At 44.6% G+C, this 13,753-nt stretch overlaps 1 protein-coding gene across 1 annotated transcript in view; it reads right to left on the bottom strand.

Moving 5' to 3' along the window:
- Positions 1–2,184: 2,184 nt before the first annotated feature.
- The window catches only part of Dsg2 (desmoglein 2), a 46,206-nt gene continuing 34,637 nt past the window's right edge, over positions 2,185–13,753 (bottom strand). Inside the window, exons 12-15 of the mRNA XM_006970230.4 lie at positions 12,626–12,853; positions 10,589–10,710; positions 7,904–8,248; positions 2,185–5,466 (exon numbers count right to left, since the gene is read on the bottom strand). Coding sequence (XP_006970292.3) covers positions 4,444–5,466; positions 7,904–8,248; positions 10,589–10,710; positions 12,626–12,853 — 1,718 coding nt within the window. The 3' untranslated portion in view covers positions 2,185–4,443. The remainder of the gene's footprint in view (positions 5,467–7,903; positions 8,249–10,588; positions 10,711–12,625; positions 12,854–13,753) is intronic.

Below are 13,753 nucleotides of genomic sequence, written 5' to 3'. Positions count from 1 at the left end.
CTACATGCTGACATCCAGTTACATCAGCACCATTTGTTGAAGATGCTTTCTTTTTTTTTATTGTGTATTTCTGACTTATCAAAAATTAGGTGTCCATAAGTGTGTGGTCTTATGACTGGGTCTTTGATTCAATTCTATTGATCAATGTGTCTGTTTTTATTCTAATACCACATGGTTTTTATAACTATAGCTCTGACGTAGAGCTTGAAATCAGGGATGGTGATACCTTCTGATGTTCTTTTACTATACAGGATTTTAGCTATCCCGAGTTTTTTGTTTTTCCATATGAAATCGAGTATTATCCTTTCAAGGTCTTTAAATAATTGTGTTGGAATTTTGATGGGGATTGTGTTGAATCTATAGATTGCTTTTGGTAAGATGGTCATTTTTCCTATGTTAAACCTATCAATCCATGAGCATGGGAGAGTCATTCCATCTTCTGGTATATTTTTCAATTTCTTTCTCCAAAGACTTGAAGTTTTTTAGTTACTTCAAGATATATTACATTGTTTCATTATTTGTGGCTATTGTGAAGGTGTTGTTTCCCTGATTTCTTTCTCAGTCCATTTATCATTTGTATATAGGAGGGCTACTGATTCTTTTTAGAGCTATTCTTGAATGCAGCCACTTCGTTAAAGGTGTTTACCAGCTGGTAGATTTCCTTGGTAGAATTTTGAAGGTTGCTTATGTGTATTACCATATCATCTGCAGGTAACAATACTTTGACTCCTTCCTTTCCAATTTATATTATGTGATCTCCTTCAATTGTCTTATAGCTCCAGCCAGAACTTCAATTACTCTATTGAATAGATTTGGAGAGAGAGTAGACAGCCTTCTCTTGTTCCTGATTGTAGTGGAATTGCTTTGAGTTTCTCTCCATTTAGTTTGATGGCTTTAGGCTTGCTGTAAATTGTCTTTATTATGTTTAGATGTGTCCCTTTTATCTCTAATCTCTCCAAGAATTTTTATCATGAAAGGGTGTTGCCCTGGTGGTCTTTTCCTGGCTTATCTTCACTGTCCAAAAACCCACGTGGCTCTTCTTTTATGCCCGCCCAAGTAATTACACAGTTGAACTAACTTTGGCCCAAGGTGGCATCTGTAAGTTGAGTCTTTACATAGTGAACTGCCATCTGCTTTACTAGGCAACCACAAAGACTCAGTTTGTTTGTTTGTTTGTTATTTATTACCTCATCCAGTCACAGGATACCCCCTGTTGCTGGTCTGTGACCAAGATACTGACTGTAAATCCTGCTTGCCCATGTTGCCTGGATTCTCTAAACCTCTCCTGGTTCAAGGCTAGCCCCTTCCTATGCCATGAGTAATTCTTTGCACAAGTGATTTGTTAAATTCTAAAGTTTTGCTCTGAAAAATGGAAACCCAAATTCTAAATATTTTTTTCAACTTGCTTAATTCCAAAGTTTTTCTGTGTATTATACATGCTAATGACCCTCTTTATATTTTTCTTTTCATTAATCTGTATTTCCTCAGAGTCTCAGCATAGAATAATTTTCAACTTCTTCCTCTACTGTAGTGACTTTTATCGTTCCCTTTGTAAAATGTAACAAGCAACTGAAACAGCCTCTCTAACTGTGGTAAAAAAAATGTCCTCTCTTTGGGTCAGATGGAGAGCTAAATGGCTAAATGTAAGAGACTCCTGTAGAAATTTCTTGGTAGAGTGACAATCAGTTCCTCAAGAGTAAAGTTGCTAGACTAACCAAGCAATCATGGTACTTGGTTAAAACTTAATTTCAGAAAGATAATAGACAGTCACCGACCTGTGATGGTTCAGCTGCAGGGTGGTGCCAAAGTGACATGTGTTTGCTAGGAACGGGATTACAGCGTGAGGCAGGCTGGGATACTAACTGCGTGCCTAGTTTCCTGTATTTTCAATTAATGCTGGGTTTACTGGGGTACAGTTCCATCCCAAGTCAAGAGCAGCTGCATTATTTTTAGACTACTGATGTACAGTAAGAGAGTATTCAATGTTGACCTGAAATTTCAACTTAACCACCCTTCTTAGGAAGATTAGCAATGCTCTTCACAGAGGCTGCTTGAGCCAGCAAAGCAGATCATATTAAATAAGGAAGCCCAGGAAACATCTGCCAAGGCAGCTCTCTGCACCATGCAGGAGCATCCTTTGTAAAATACAACCGGTCGGTAGGGAGACAGGGAGAAAGGCCGCTCTGAAGGAAGGCAGTCTTTTTATTGAAATATTTTACATGGATAGACACACAAACACAATCCTCCCAGGAACAAATGTAAAAACCGACACAAATCACCCTTTTAGGAAGATCATACAAGTGACTATGCCCTGTGCAAATGAGGAGCGGGGCCCCAAACCTACCCAGAGTTTTAGTGTTTTGAGCACATGGGCCGTATTTGTAGCCTCACACAGTAGTGTGATTCCTGCTGCACATCTGGTGAAACATCAATTACAACGAACAAAACAAAACAAAACAAAACAAAAACCCCACAAAGCTTGCTATGCACAAAGTAAACCACTCTAGATTGTAGAAATAAGTCGGCCTCCACCCCGCACAGCAGACCATTTGTAAAAATACTTCACGCATCAGATAGTGGGGTGCACGGTATGAATGTTTTCACAATGCGATGCATGTAAACATCATTTTAAAAATGTCTACAAAAGTGTAAGTGACCCGGGCGGTGGTGGCGCATGCCTTTAATCCCAGCACTCGGGAGGCAGAGCCAGGCGGATCTCTGTGAGTTTGAGGTCAGCCTGGTCTACAGAGCGAGAGCCAGGACAGGCACAAAAACCACACAGGAAATCCCTGTCTCAAAACAAAACAAAACAACAACAAAAAAAGCGTAAGTGAAGAATTTCCATTTTCCTAGCAAAATATTGAGGAATTTGATTGTTTTCAATAGGTTTTTTTTTTGGTAATGCATAAATTGTTACTGATATACACATTGGTTTTGAAACACTTTTTTATAAACAATTTTTTATTTATATAACATTTTCCACTGATGAGCTGCACAATCCCAACAACTTCCTTAAAGAAACAAGGCAGGGAAGTTCAGTGAAACTGATCCAATTATTCAAGGTTTTTATGGTAAAATATTTAGTTCATGTATATCAAGTCATAACCAGTCAACTGTGTTTAGACATCAGTGGTAAAAATAATAATTCAGAATTATAAAAAGAGTCTTTTTGATATTTGAATAATTGTAATAAAAGAGTGGTTTGTGGAAGTCAGCTTGACCCATAGATACTGGCTTGACCCCTACATGAGGCACTCAGGATGACAGGTGAAAGGCTGGCCACTTAACCACACGGAATTGTGTGAGTGCAGTACCGCCGATGTCCAGTAGAGAGCATCAGACCCCCTGAGTTGGAATTAACGGTGGTTGTGAGCCACAGGACATGGACTTGAGAAACTAAAGTAGGGTTCTCTGCAAAAGCAGTAACGTGCTCTTAACCCCAGAGCCATCTGTCCAGCCCCTGAATGCACTAAATTGTAGCTAAGAAACAAATATATGCTGAGGGTTTTTTTTTTTTATAGACTATTATCACATTACAGAAAATTAAGTATGAATTTTATCTTGGTTATTATTATTATTATTATTATTATTATTATTATTATTATTATTGAGACAGGGTCTCTCTATGTAGCTCTGGATGTCCTGGAACTCTTTACATAGACCAGACTGGCCTCAAACTCAGAGATCTCCTGCCTCCTAAGTGCTGAGACTAAAGGCACGTGCCACCACACTTGTCTATCCTGGATTATTTAACTGAATTTAAAATCCTTAGTGTCTTCATGACCTCTGAGAAACAAGGAGGAATATGAAGTCATCTTTTTAAGCACACAGGACATGTGTGGATACATGTCATGTGCAGAGAAATACCCACTATGTACTCTTATCATGTCAGTGTTCTAAAATTCCAACAATTTACACAACTAAAAGGGGTCCAAGGTTTTTTCTCTTTCTTGCTGCTGGCCTCCTGTGATACTCCGGGTTCCAGTGTTAAAGAGAACCAGCAACACAAGTGGAGGCCCAGAGAGGAGATGCTCCTCTGGGTTAGATGGGCTATTTGGTACCTATAACCTGTGAGGTTCTGTAATACAAAGGGTGCAGCTGTCCCTACCGGGTGTCGATGCATTGTGCAGAGACCCGTCCTTCTGGACCAGATGAACTCGAAACCAGGCTTTAATTTGGCAGGTTCCTAGAGGCCAATTTTACTTGTCTAGTCTGTGAGTACTGCTTGCACAGTGTGCTAAAGGCACTTGGGAAACAGCGTCTTCAATCCATCCCCGGAATATCTCAGAGCATTTCTGAAATACAGCCCTACCAGAGACACTGTGGCCCTCGGCACAGCAGCGACTTCTTTCACTGCATAAGTCTTTGTATGGGTTAGGGCCATGGAAACACACATCCAGCAAAGCCAGTTAGGCTCCGGGTCAGTCGGCAGCCGGCTTCCGTTTAGGAGTAAGAATGTTGCACGGTGCTGTGCTTGGTGACCCTGGTGGAAGATGTGGTTACAGTAGAATTGGGATGGCCAGATTCCTCTAAACCTAAACTGGGCCCAGGGCCCAGGCCTCCTACACTGGAAAGCACAGTCTTCCTAGCCTTGAGAGAGGTTTCGCTGGGGATCTGGTAACCGGACTGCAGAGAGGAAGCAGGAGCCAGAACTCTCTCAGTCACTGTGACATTCTGTCCTGCTGCCACACTGGGCATTACCAGAGTGGGCTGCACACCTGAGCTGGGAGCAAGGATGCTCTCCCTTTCCCTCACCATAACATACTGCGAATCTTTCAGATGCTGGGTGACCTCGAGTGGCTTAGGGACACCCCCGTTAGGCTGGATCACTCGTTCAGTAACAAGGACATTTTCTTCATTGGCATAGTGCTGATCCACCAAGGTGGATGCTGGAGCGTACACCCTCTCTGTCACAATAAGGCTCTGTGGCTGTCTAGGACCCAGGATCACAGTGCTAGGCGGCACTGTGGAGCCTGTGGCATAGGAAGTTTCTGTCACTATGATATTACCGGAAGCCACGGGATCAGGAGGTGGTGGCACTACCTTTTGGCTCTGCCTGGAAGACACAGAGCTTTCAGTGACAATTTCCTGGGTGACTTTCTCTGCGTGTGCTTCATGCAGAGGTTTGGGGACTTGGAAGCCATAGCCAGAGGAGAACGAGCTCTCTGAGTTGACCATCGTTTGCTCATAGAGCGAGCCCGCAGCTGGGTTCACACTTGCTTCTCCAACAGGCTTTTGCCTCTGTTCACCCTCCACATCCAAATTGATCTTTCGACCCAGGCACACTTCGGCTAGTGTCTTGAATTTAAGCCCCAGGTCATCTAAGAACAGGTCATCAAGCTCTCCCTCGATAAAGCTGCAGCAGCCAATGGAGCCTCGGAGGGAGTCTGTCTCTTCCTGGGAGTAAACGAGAAGGCAGTCTTTGGCCATGTGAAGGTCGTCTTCCTCAGCATAGGAGGCCGCTTTCTGTCACAGAAATAAGAATGGAGCCAGATCATTACCAACACAAATTCGTTTAAAAATGAGGCTTGATGTTCCTGTTTATAATGCAGAAGCTGAGAAAAATCGAGTCTAATTACAAGAAAACAGAAGAGAAACGTAATTGAGACATCCTATATCATAGGATATGTCGACCTGTCTTGTCACAAAACATTAATATCATGAAAGATGAAAAATGGCTGGGAGAACAATGTCAGATTAGATGTGAATAGTGCCATGGTAACTCAGTTAGACACCGAGTACAGAAGTTAATTGCTTTAGACAATTGCCATTATCATGGAGTTTATCAGTGACTAAACTGAAATGTAAATTGTATCAATTTTAAGTTTCCTAATTTGTTAGCTGCACTGTGCTAATAGGGGACACGTGCCCGTATTTGGAGGCATGCACATGTGTTTGTGTAAGTGTGAGACAGAATGGAAAAACAGAAGATAATGGAAAATGTAATTATAATCCATGTAAGCAACGTATACGCTTGGAAATTTCTACTCTCTTTGAGACATGATTTTAGGTATCCCAAGCTGGCCTCAAACTCATTATGTGGCTGAAGATAACCTTGAACTCCTGGGTCCTCCTGCCTCTGCCTCCTGTATGCTACGGTTAGAGATGTGTGTCTCCACATGCAGCCGTTGATTCCTCTGACGTTTTATGAAAGCTCTGAAATTCTAGTTCCCTTTCCTCTTTTAGGGGGAAGGCTGGAGTTGGAACCCAGAGATTTACGCTCTTCCACTGAGCTGAATTCCTAACCCCTGCCATGCTGCCAGGCCTATTTAAAGTTTTGTGATACCCAGCGTTGCACCGTGGCGGTTAGATCCAGTCAGCTGGCCACGCCACTATGTTTCCTGCACCCTAGCCAACTTCCTCCCTGCTCTGACAGAACAGGCTCCACCCTCCAACTGTAATGGTGGGTTTGTCTACCTCTCCAGCAGTTTTGGCTTCAAGGCTTTCGATCCCTGTTGTAAGGCAATGACCTACTCAGGAGCATCAGGCTTCTGCGTGAACTGACTAGTTCCCATTTTGAAGTGAATAGTTTGGGTTCTAGTAATGAAATGTATCCTGGGATGAATTTTGTCTAGATGGAACACTTATTTCCAGTCCTGTTTTCAGTTGTTAACCTCAGGCCACGATCCCTGACCATCTTTTGGGCAACTCCCTCCATTGTTTCTTTGTGAATTCCCTCCAGAACGACAAGTTTTATCATATAAATAGCCAAAATGTGGAGCTCGAGAGATGGCTCAGTGCATAAGCACATTTGCTGCTCTTCCAGAAGACCCAGGTTTGATTCCCACCACCCACATGACAGCTCACCACCATATGTTCCTCCAGTTCCAGGGATCTGATGCCCTTTTCTGGTCGGGTCTCTACCAGACATTGTCTGCCTGTGGTCCTTAGACACACATGCAGGCAAAACATCCATACACATAAAATCAATAAATAAAATTAAAACAAACAAATTCCAACCAACCAACCAAAAATGTAAGTGGGTTTACTAGCCTGAGAGTTTCAGGCCATGTTCTCTGTCCTCCTTCCTCTGTTTACCCCCCAAAGCCCGCTTCGGTAGAAGGGTTCTATTTCTGACCCAGGGCCATGTGTCATAGTCACATGACTTACTTTGACCAAAGAAATGCAAGTGTGAAAAGGGAGAGTCTGAAGGAGCCTGTGAAGACTGATCATCATTATTGACTTGACTGGGTTGAGAATCACCATGGCAACACACCTCTAGATATGTCTGTGAGGCAGTTTTCTAAGAGGTTTGAATGAGGATGGAAGACTCACCCACCCTACATGTTCCTGAACCAAATGAAATTGAAAAAAGGAGAAAGTGAGCTGAGCCCCAGCATGCACCTCTCTCTGCTTCTAGACTGTGGACATAATCTGACTAGTCATCTCGTGAGGCCATTGTTATGCCTCCCCAGGATGGTCTGGAACTACCTTCTCAAACCATGAATTCATCTAAACTCTCCCTCCAGCTGTGTTTGTCAGCTGTTTTATGATAGCCGTGAGATAAGTAGCCACGAGAGCCGAGGGCTGGTTCTGCCACTGTGGTCTTCCTTGTTCCACAGGATGGCAGCTTCCCTGGGCTCAATCTGCATCTTAGAATGAAGATGACATGGAGCAGAGCAAGAACAAGTCAACAGGTAAAAGCATGAAGAAAAAGGCCTTTGTAAAAACTAAGCAGATTACGGGGCCATTTGTTATCACAGCGTAACTTGGCTAACACTGTCTATTTCAATGGGTCCCACCTCTCTTTCCTATTGCCTATAAACATCCCCCCCCCCACAAAACCCCATAAAACTTTCCCACTAATTGTCTCTACAAAAGCCCCCTTGGTAATCTAGAATCTCACGTTTTGACATAAACGTTTCCTTCTCCCCCCTCACCATCCATAAACACCAGTGCTTACCTCTATGTAGTAACTCCTTAAGAATTCCTCATTCATGGCAACAGCAGCTCCCCGAGCCCCACTCATGTCTCTGGAAGCCCCTGTGGCTCTTGTCATCCTCAGTGTCTCATTGGCTGCGATGGCTCCTGCCGTCCCTACAAGGTGAGTGGCTCCGCCAGTGAGGAGGCTTCTGTGTTCTTCCCACCTTGCGTCCACTTCGGACAGCTCATGCTGTCCTTTGGTAAAGGACGCCGAGCTGCTGCCTTTCACCAAGCTTTCCTTGAGCATCGAGCCTCCTGCATTGCCTGCTCCGTTTCTCACTGCTGAATTCTCGGCATGATCCGCCACCAGAAGGGACGGCACCACCTAGGGGTAAACAGCTCAGACATGAATCTAAAGGACAAAGGGACAGTGGACTTGGCATAAAGAGAAAAGCTAAGTGGATGTAAGGAGGGATAAGCTATTTCCTTCTAGGCAAATTAGGAGACCACTTAGGGTGGGACACGTCTACTTGAGTCCTGTGAAGGATTTCTTCTCCCTGCTTCAGAGCTGACTACAATCCATGGAGGACATGAAGCTCAGATTCCTTAGGTGGTCTTGGTTCATTCTGTTTACCAGAACCAATGACATCTACCTCTCCTTTGAGGTCTTCTGTGACAGTTACAGAACTCTGAAATTTCAGCTGGACATAAAGACTCTATTTCCAGTCTTCCATTGCTAGAATCTCTTGCCTAAATTAAAGAGAACCAAGGAGCTTGTAAAAGCAAATGTGCCTACAGAGCAGTTCTTCATGTCTCAGCTGCTTGCTCCAGTGTGAGGACAAGAACTAGTTTCTGGAATGGAACCCATCTGTGGGGCATCCGGAAGGAGGTGGGATGGGGCATGTGTTGAAGGATCTCTGTGTTGACTGATCCAGGACTGCCCACATTCACTTACTTATTCTTATTTGTTTGAGACAAACTCTCACTATGTAGTCTAGACTGGTCTTGAACTTCTGACCCTCTTCCATTATCCTCCCAAGCACTGGGTTACAGTGCTCATGTGTTTGACCACTTGGTCCTCAGCTTGTGGGGTGCTTTGGAATATTGTGGAACCATTAGGAGGTGGAACTTCACTAAAGGAAGTGGATCACTGGGGGTGGACCACTTCCTGTCTGCTCTCTGCTTCCTGACTACAGATGCAATAAGACCCGCCTCTTCACACTTAGGCTACCAAGCCTTCTTTGCCATGCTGGACTGTGTCTCTCAAACTGTAAGCCAAATAAGCCGTTACTTCCTTAATTTACTTTGTCAGGTATTGCTGCTGCAGTAACAAGGAAAATAATTGTGGTGGTTTGAAAGAAAATGGCCCCCAAGGGGAGTAGCCCTATTAGGAGGTGTGGCTTTGTTGGAGTGGGTGTGGCCTTATTGGAGGAAGTGAGTTACTGTGGAGGTGGGTTTTGAGGTCTCATCTATACTCAAGCCACACCCAGTGTCCAAGACTACTTTCTGTGCCCATGGGTCAAGATGTAGGAATCTCAGCTCCTTCTCCAGCACCATGTCTGCTTGCACACTGCCACGTCCCAATATGGACTAAACCTCTGAACTGTAAGCCAGCCCTAAATGTTTTCCTTTCTAATAGTTGCCATGGTCATGGTGTCTCTTCACAGCATTAGAAACCCTAACAAAGACAGTAATCAACATGAAGAAACACCATGTTCTTCTTTGCCAGCACTCAGCTTCCTGGCACTTGCTGTTGAAACATATATCCTACAGGAAATGGTACTTGTGGCAGATGAAGAGGAAAGCCAGGGTGAAGACACATTGGAAGTACAGGGAGCCGGCTGTTAAGCAATAAGAAAGGGATTTGGGCACACTTCATAAGCATCTTGGGGGTTGGGGTTTACCTCTGTCAACTGACTGTACTGAGAATGGAAATGGATCAGAACTTGGTATTGAAAGGACCATTTAATAGCAGGGCAGAAATTCCTAGTCTAAATTCCCACATGTTCCTGCTCCCCCTGTCCCTTGCTCTACATAGTCTGGATCACCTGCTGGCTTCTGGTCTGCATTCTTGTTAGCCCAGGATATTCCACAGTACAGTCAAAAACCTCTCCAGTCTGCTCTAGCAAGCAAGAGAGAACATGCTATCACTTGAACCTGTTCTTTGACAAAGGGTATGTGTGAGATCTAATGACTGCGGCTGGATAAACACATGCATGGGATTTAGGGACTACTTTTCTCTTTTCACTGTCACACTACAACACCAACACAGGCTCCCGTGACCTTGAAAGGCATTGGACTTTCCCTCACCAGCAAGCAGGCAGGCAGTTTTGCAGTGGACATCAGCTGATCCCTCTAATCAGTTCCCCTGTGACACTGTCAGTTCCAAAAGATGGAGGGCTCAGTCTTCCAGACACTGTTACTTCCTAGGTGCCAAGGACTTTAAGAGCTGAATGCCAGCTCTTAATGTATATATTTTATAACAATAGCTGTGCCAGTCTCTCATGACCAAAAATATTGTAAATACCCCCCAAATACCTTTAAAATCATAAAATAAGGCTGGGCATAGGTGATTCACAGCTGTAATCCCCATACTTGGGAGTCCAAGGCAGGAGGATTGCTTTCAGTTCAAGACTAGTCTGGGCTGCAGAGTGAGACTGTCCATACTCCCCACATCCCCCACAAAATCAGACCCGAAGGCAGGTTACATCACCGATAAACTGACCTTGTCCTCAGGTGGTGCCCCTTCATTATTCCAAGGGTGCAGCATCTCTATGGTCCCAGGGATGGGGGTGAAGCCTTTGGCGCCCTCTCCACAGTGGCATATCAGCAGCAAGAGTGGCACAACTGTAGAGAGCAAAGGAGAGTCCAGAGGTCCGTCTTCCCACCCAAACCCCATCGTTTAGAGTTCACACTGGACGAGTTCACAGAGCAAAACACAGTCCAGAGGTCCGTCTTCCAACCCAAACCCCATCATTTAGAGTTCACACTGGACGAGTTCACAGAACAAAGCAGAGTCCAGAGGTCCGTCTTCCCACCCAAACCCCATCGTTTAGAGTTCACACTGGACGAGTTCACAGAACAAAGCAGAGTCCAGAGGTCCGTCTTCCAACCCAAACCCCATCGTTTAGAGTTCACTTACTTAAAGCTTCATTTTTCTGTTCTATGTTTCTTCCCTGTGGTCCAACCTTTGCAGCCTTGCTTTGGCTGAGTTATACCAAAGCCTGAAGGCAGATAGAGTCCTCTGACTCAAAGGTCTTACTCGCTACAGAGAGCCCATATCTGGCCAGTGAGCAGAATATTGTGATTGAATGAGATCATATGTAAATCAGAAAGACCAAGGCAAAGGTGGAATGTTTTTAAAACTACTGCCCTGAATTTTTTTTTCTAAGTCCACTATCTAAAAGATATGTATCAGAGAGTGGCCAAAAGCAGCCAAGAACGGTGGCACATGTCTGTGATGCCCCCAGTCCCTAGATGCTGGGGAGGCTGAAGCAGGAGGATTGCTGTGAATTTAAGGCCAGGCTGGGCTACAGAATGAAACCTTGTCTCTAAAGCCCCATCCAAAACAAACACACACACAACCTGGGTGAGGGGGTGGTAACAGCAGACTAAAACATCAGCATATTCTAGAACACCAAAGCTATTGTACTTTACCTCAGAGTGGGGCTTTGCACAAGACCTAACTCCCTGATGCCTCAGTTTACCTTTCAATTACCTAAGTACTGTTTTCTTTTCTTTGGTTTTTATTTATTTATTTATTTTTCAGACAGGGTATTATATACCCATGTTGTCCTTAAACTCAATATGTAACTAAGAGAGATCCTGAAGTTCTGACCCTTCTGTTTCCTCTTCCTGAGTTCTAGGGTCACAAGTGTGCTGTACCCCCACGTTTAGTTTTATGTATTTTGGAGATTGAGCCCAGGCATGCTAGGTAAGCCCTCTACCACTGAGCTACACACCCAGCTCTTAAGTACTGTTTTTTAAAAATTAATAGTAATCAAGTGCCGTGGGCTGAGTGACAGGCTAGGCTTCAGAGAAGCTGGGATGGGATGGCAGGACATGGAATCCTGGGTAAAAGATGCCTACCCAACTCCATGGTAAATCAAAACGAGTCACTCACCACAAACAGAACCGATGGGCTAGAGGTCCACTGTAACTTGTTGAGTTCTGTGTATTTAACTAGATATTTACAAGTGTCTCTAATGGGACCCTCCTCTTTCCATGGAGACAGCCCAATTTCAAGTAGACTGGGACTGTAGGTGACCCCAGGTCTTTGGAGACTGGAGGGCAGACAGGACTGGCTGGGCACAGCTTGTCATTGTGAGGAGACACCAAGTGCTTTGAAAAGGGTTGGCTGCCGCTGGTGCTGGCCAGAGGCAAGCCGAGCAGCCTGGGGTGGAGGCAGGGGAGCCTCAGTGACTTGAACATACAAAGCATGGTTGGATTGGAACATACTACCTTTGCAAAAATAACCTTATAGCCACATGGCACATGCATGTGGCAAGTCTTTTCTGAAGATATAAACACTACTGACTCCTGGCATTGGAAATACAGCTGAGTGACAGGACCCCCCCTCCCCTCGCCCCCCCCCCCAGCTCATGGAGATACCCACAGGAGTTATGTCAAAAGGTACAAGAACATGTAATGCTCTCCATTTATCTTAACATTCACCCTCCAAAGTGTTCTCATGAGGTTAAAGCAGGAGTGTAAGGAAGTCACCCTGGGCCGAAGACACTCAAGACAGGCTCTGAAGACTTACGCAGCAAGAGCAGGAGGGCCAGAATCATGAGAGCGATTGCCGCGGGGGCCAGGCCAACGTAGTTGTCGTACTGGGCTTCTGCACAGCCACCGCCCCTCAGGCACTCGCACACCGTGAGCTGAAGGACCTGCCTCTCGGGGCAGCTGAAGCCTTGGCTGTCGGAAATGAGGAAGGGGATCTCACTTCTCCCGGGCTTCTGCTCGCTCTGCTGCAGCAGCACACTGGTGCCTGTGAGAGGGGAGGCACAGGGAATGAAGATGAGCAGCTGCTGAGGGGAGAGAAACTAACCCGGGGAAAGGGTCTGGTGTAGCTCCAGGTTTAAGCTTTATTCCCGCCCAGCTCCCCATGGAGTTCGCTCTGTGTGCTCCTCAAATGTGTCCACAGATTTCAGACCAAGTTGAACTAGCAATGGGTTAGGGTTGAATTAACTTTCCTGATGATTATTTTTAACTAATGTGTGTGGTCTACTAAATTCCAGGAACAGCCACCACACTGTCCAGTCAGTGGGAATACAGGGATGCAGGAGATGACATTTATATGAATAACATTTTCACTCAAGGGTGTTTATCTTACCCGTTACTAAAAAAGAAGCTACCAAAGTAGTTTTTAAGTGTAGCAGAAACTGCACCATGCCAAGCCCAGTTTTGATAATTTTCAGCACAGGCTCATCTTATTTTTATCTTGCTCTTCTCTTCGGTGGCAATACTTCTCTCTGTATAGCCACGGTTTTGTTTCTTTTCTTAAGAAGTTCGGTACTGGCATTTCACATTATTTAAACAAGCATTTTAATACAGTGACACACATATTAAAAAAAGACAAAGAAAATAAAAGATGTTAGCACCCGGCTGCTGAGACAGGACAACAGCAGAGATGGAGGCCAGCACAGGCCACAGAGTAAGGCCTTGTCTCAAAAAACAAGCAAATAGAAACAACGAGAGAGAGAGAGAGAGAGAGAGAGAGAGAGAGAGAGAGAGAGAGAGAGAGAGAGAAGGAGGGAGAGAGAAGGGGAGGTTACATTCATTCATTCATTCACTTATCCATTCACTTTTAATTCATTCATTCATCCATTCATTCATTCATTCATTCATTTACTTATTTATTGTGGGTGTGGCTATGCCTGTATGTTCC

The sequence above is a fragment of the Peromyscus maniculatus genome, chromosome 19 (genome assembly GCF_049852395.1).
Source record: "Peromyscus maniculatus bairdii isolate BWxNUB_F1_BW_parent chromosome 19, HU_Pman_BW_mat_3.1, whole genome shotgun sequence".
In the NCBI taxonomy this organism is placed as follows: Eukaryota; Metazoa; Chordata; class Mammalia; order Rodentia; family Cricetidae; genus Peromyscus; species Peromyscus maniculatus.
Note: the sequence above shows the minus strand (reverse complement) of the source record. Positions and strands in the feature narration are given on the sequence as shown.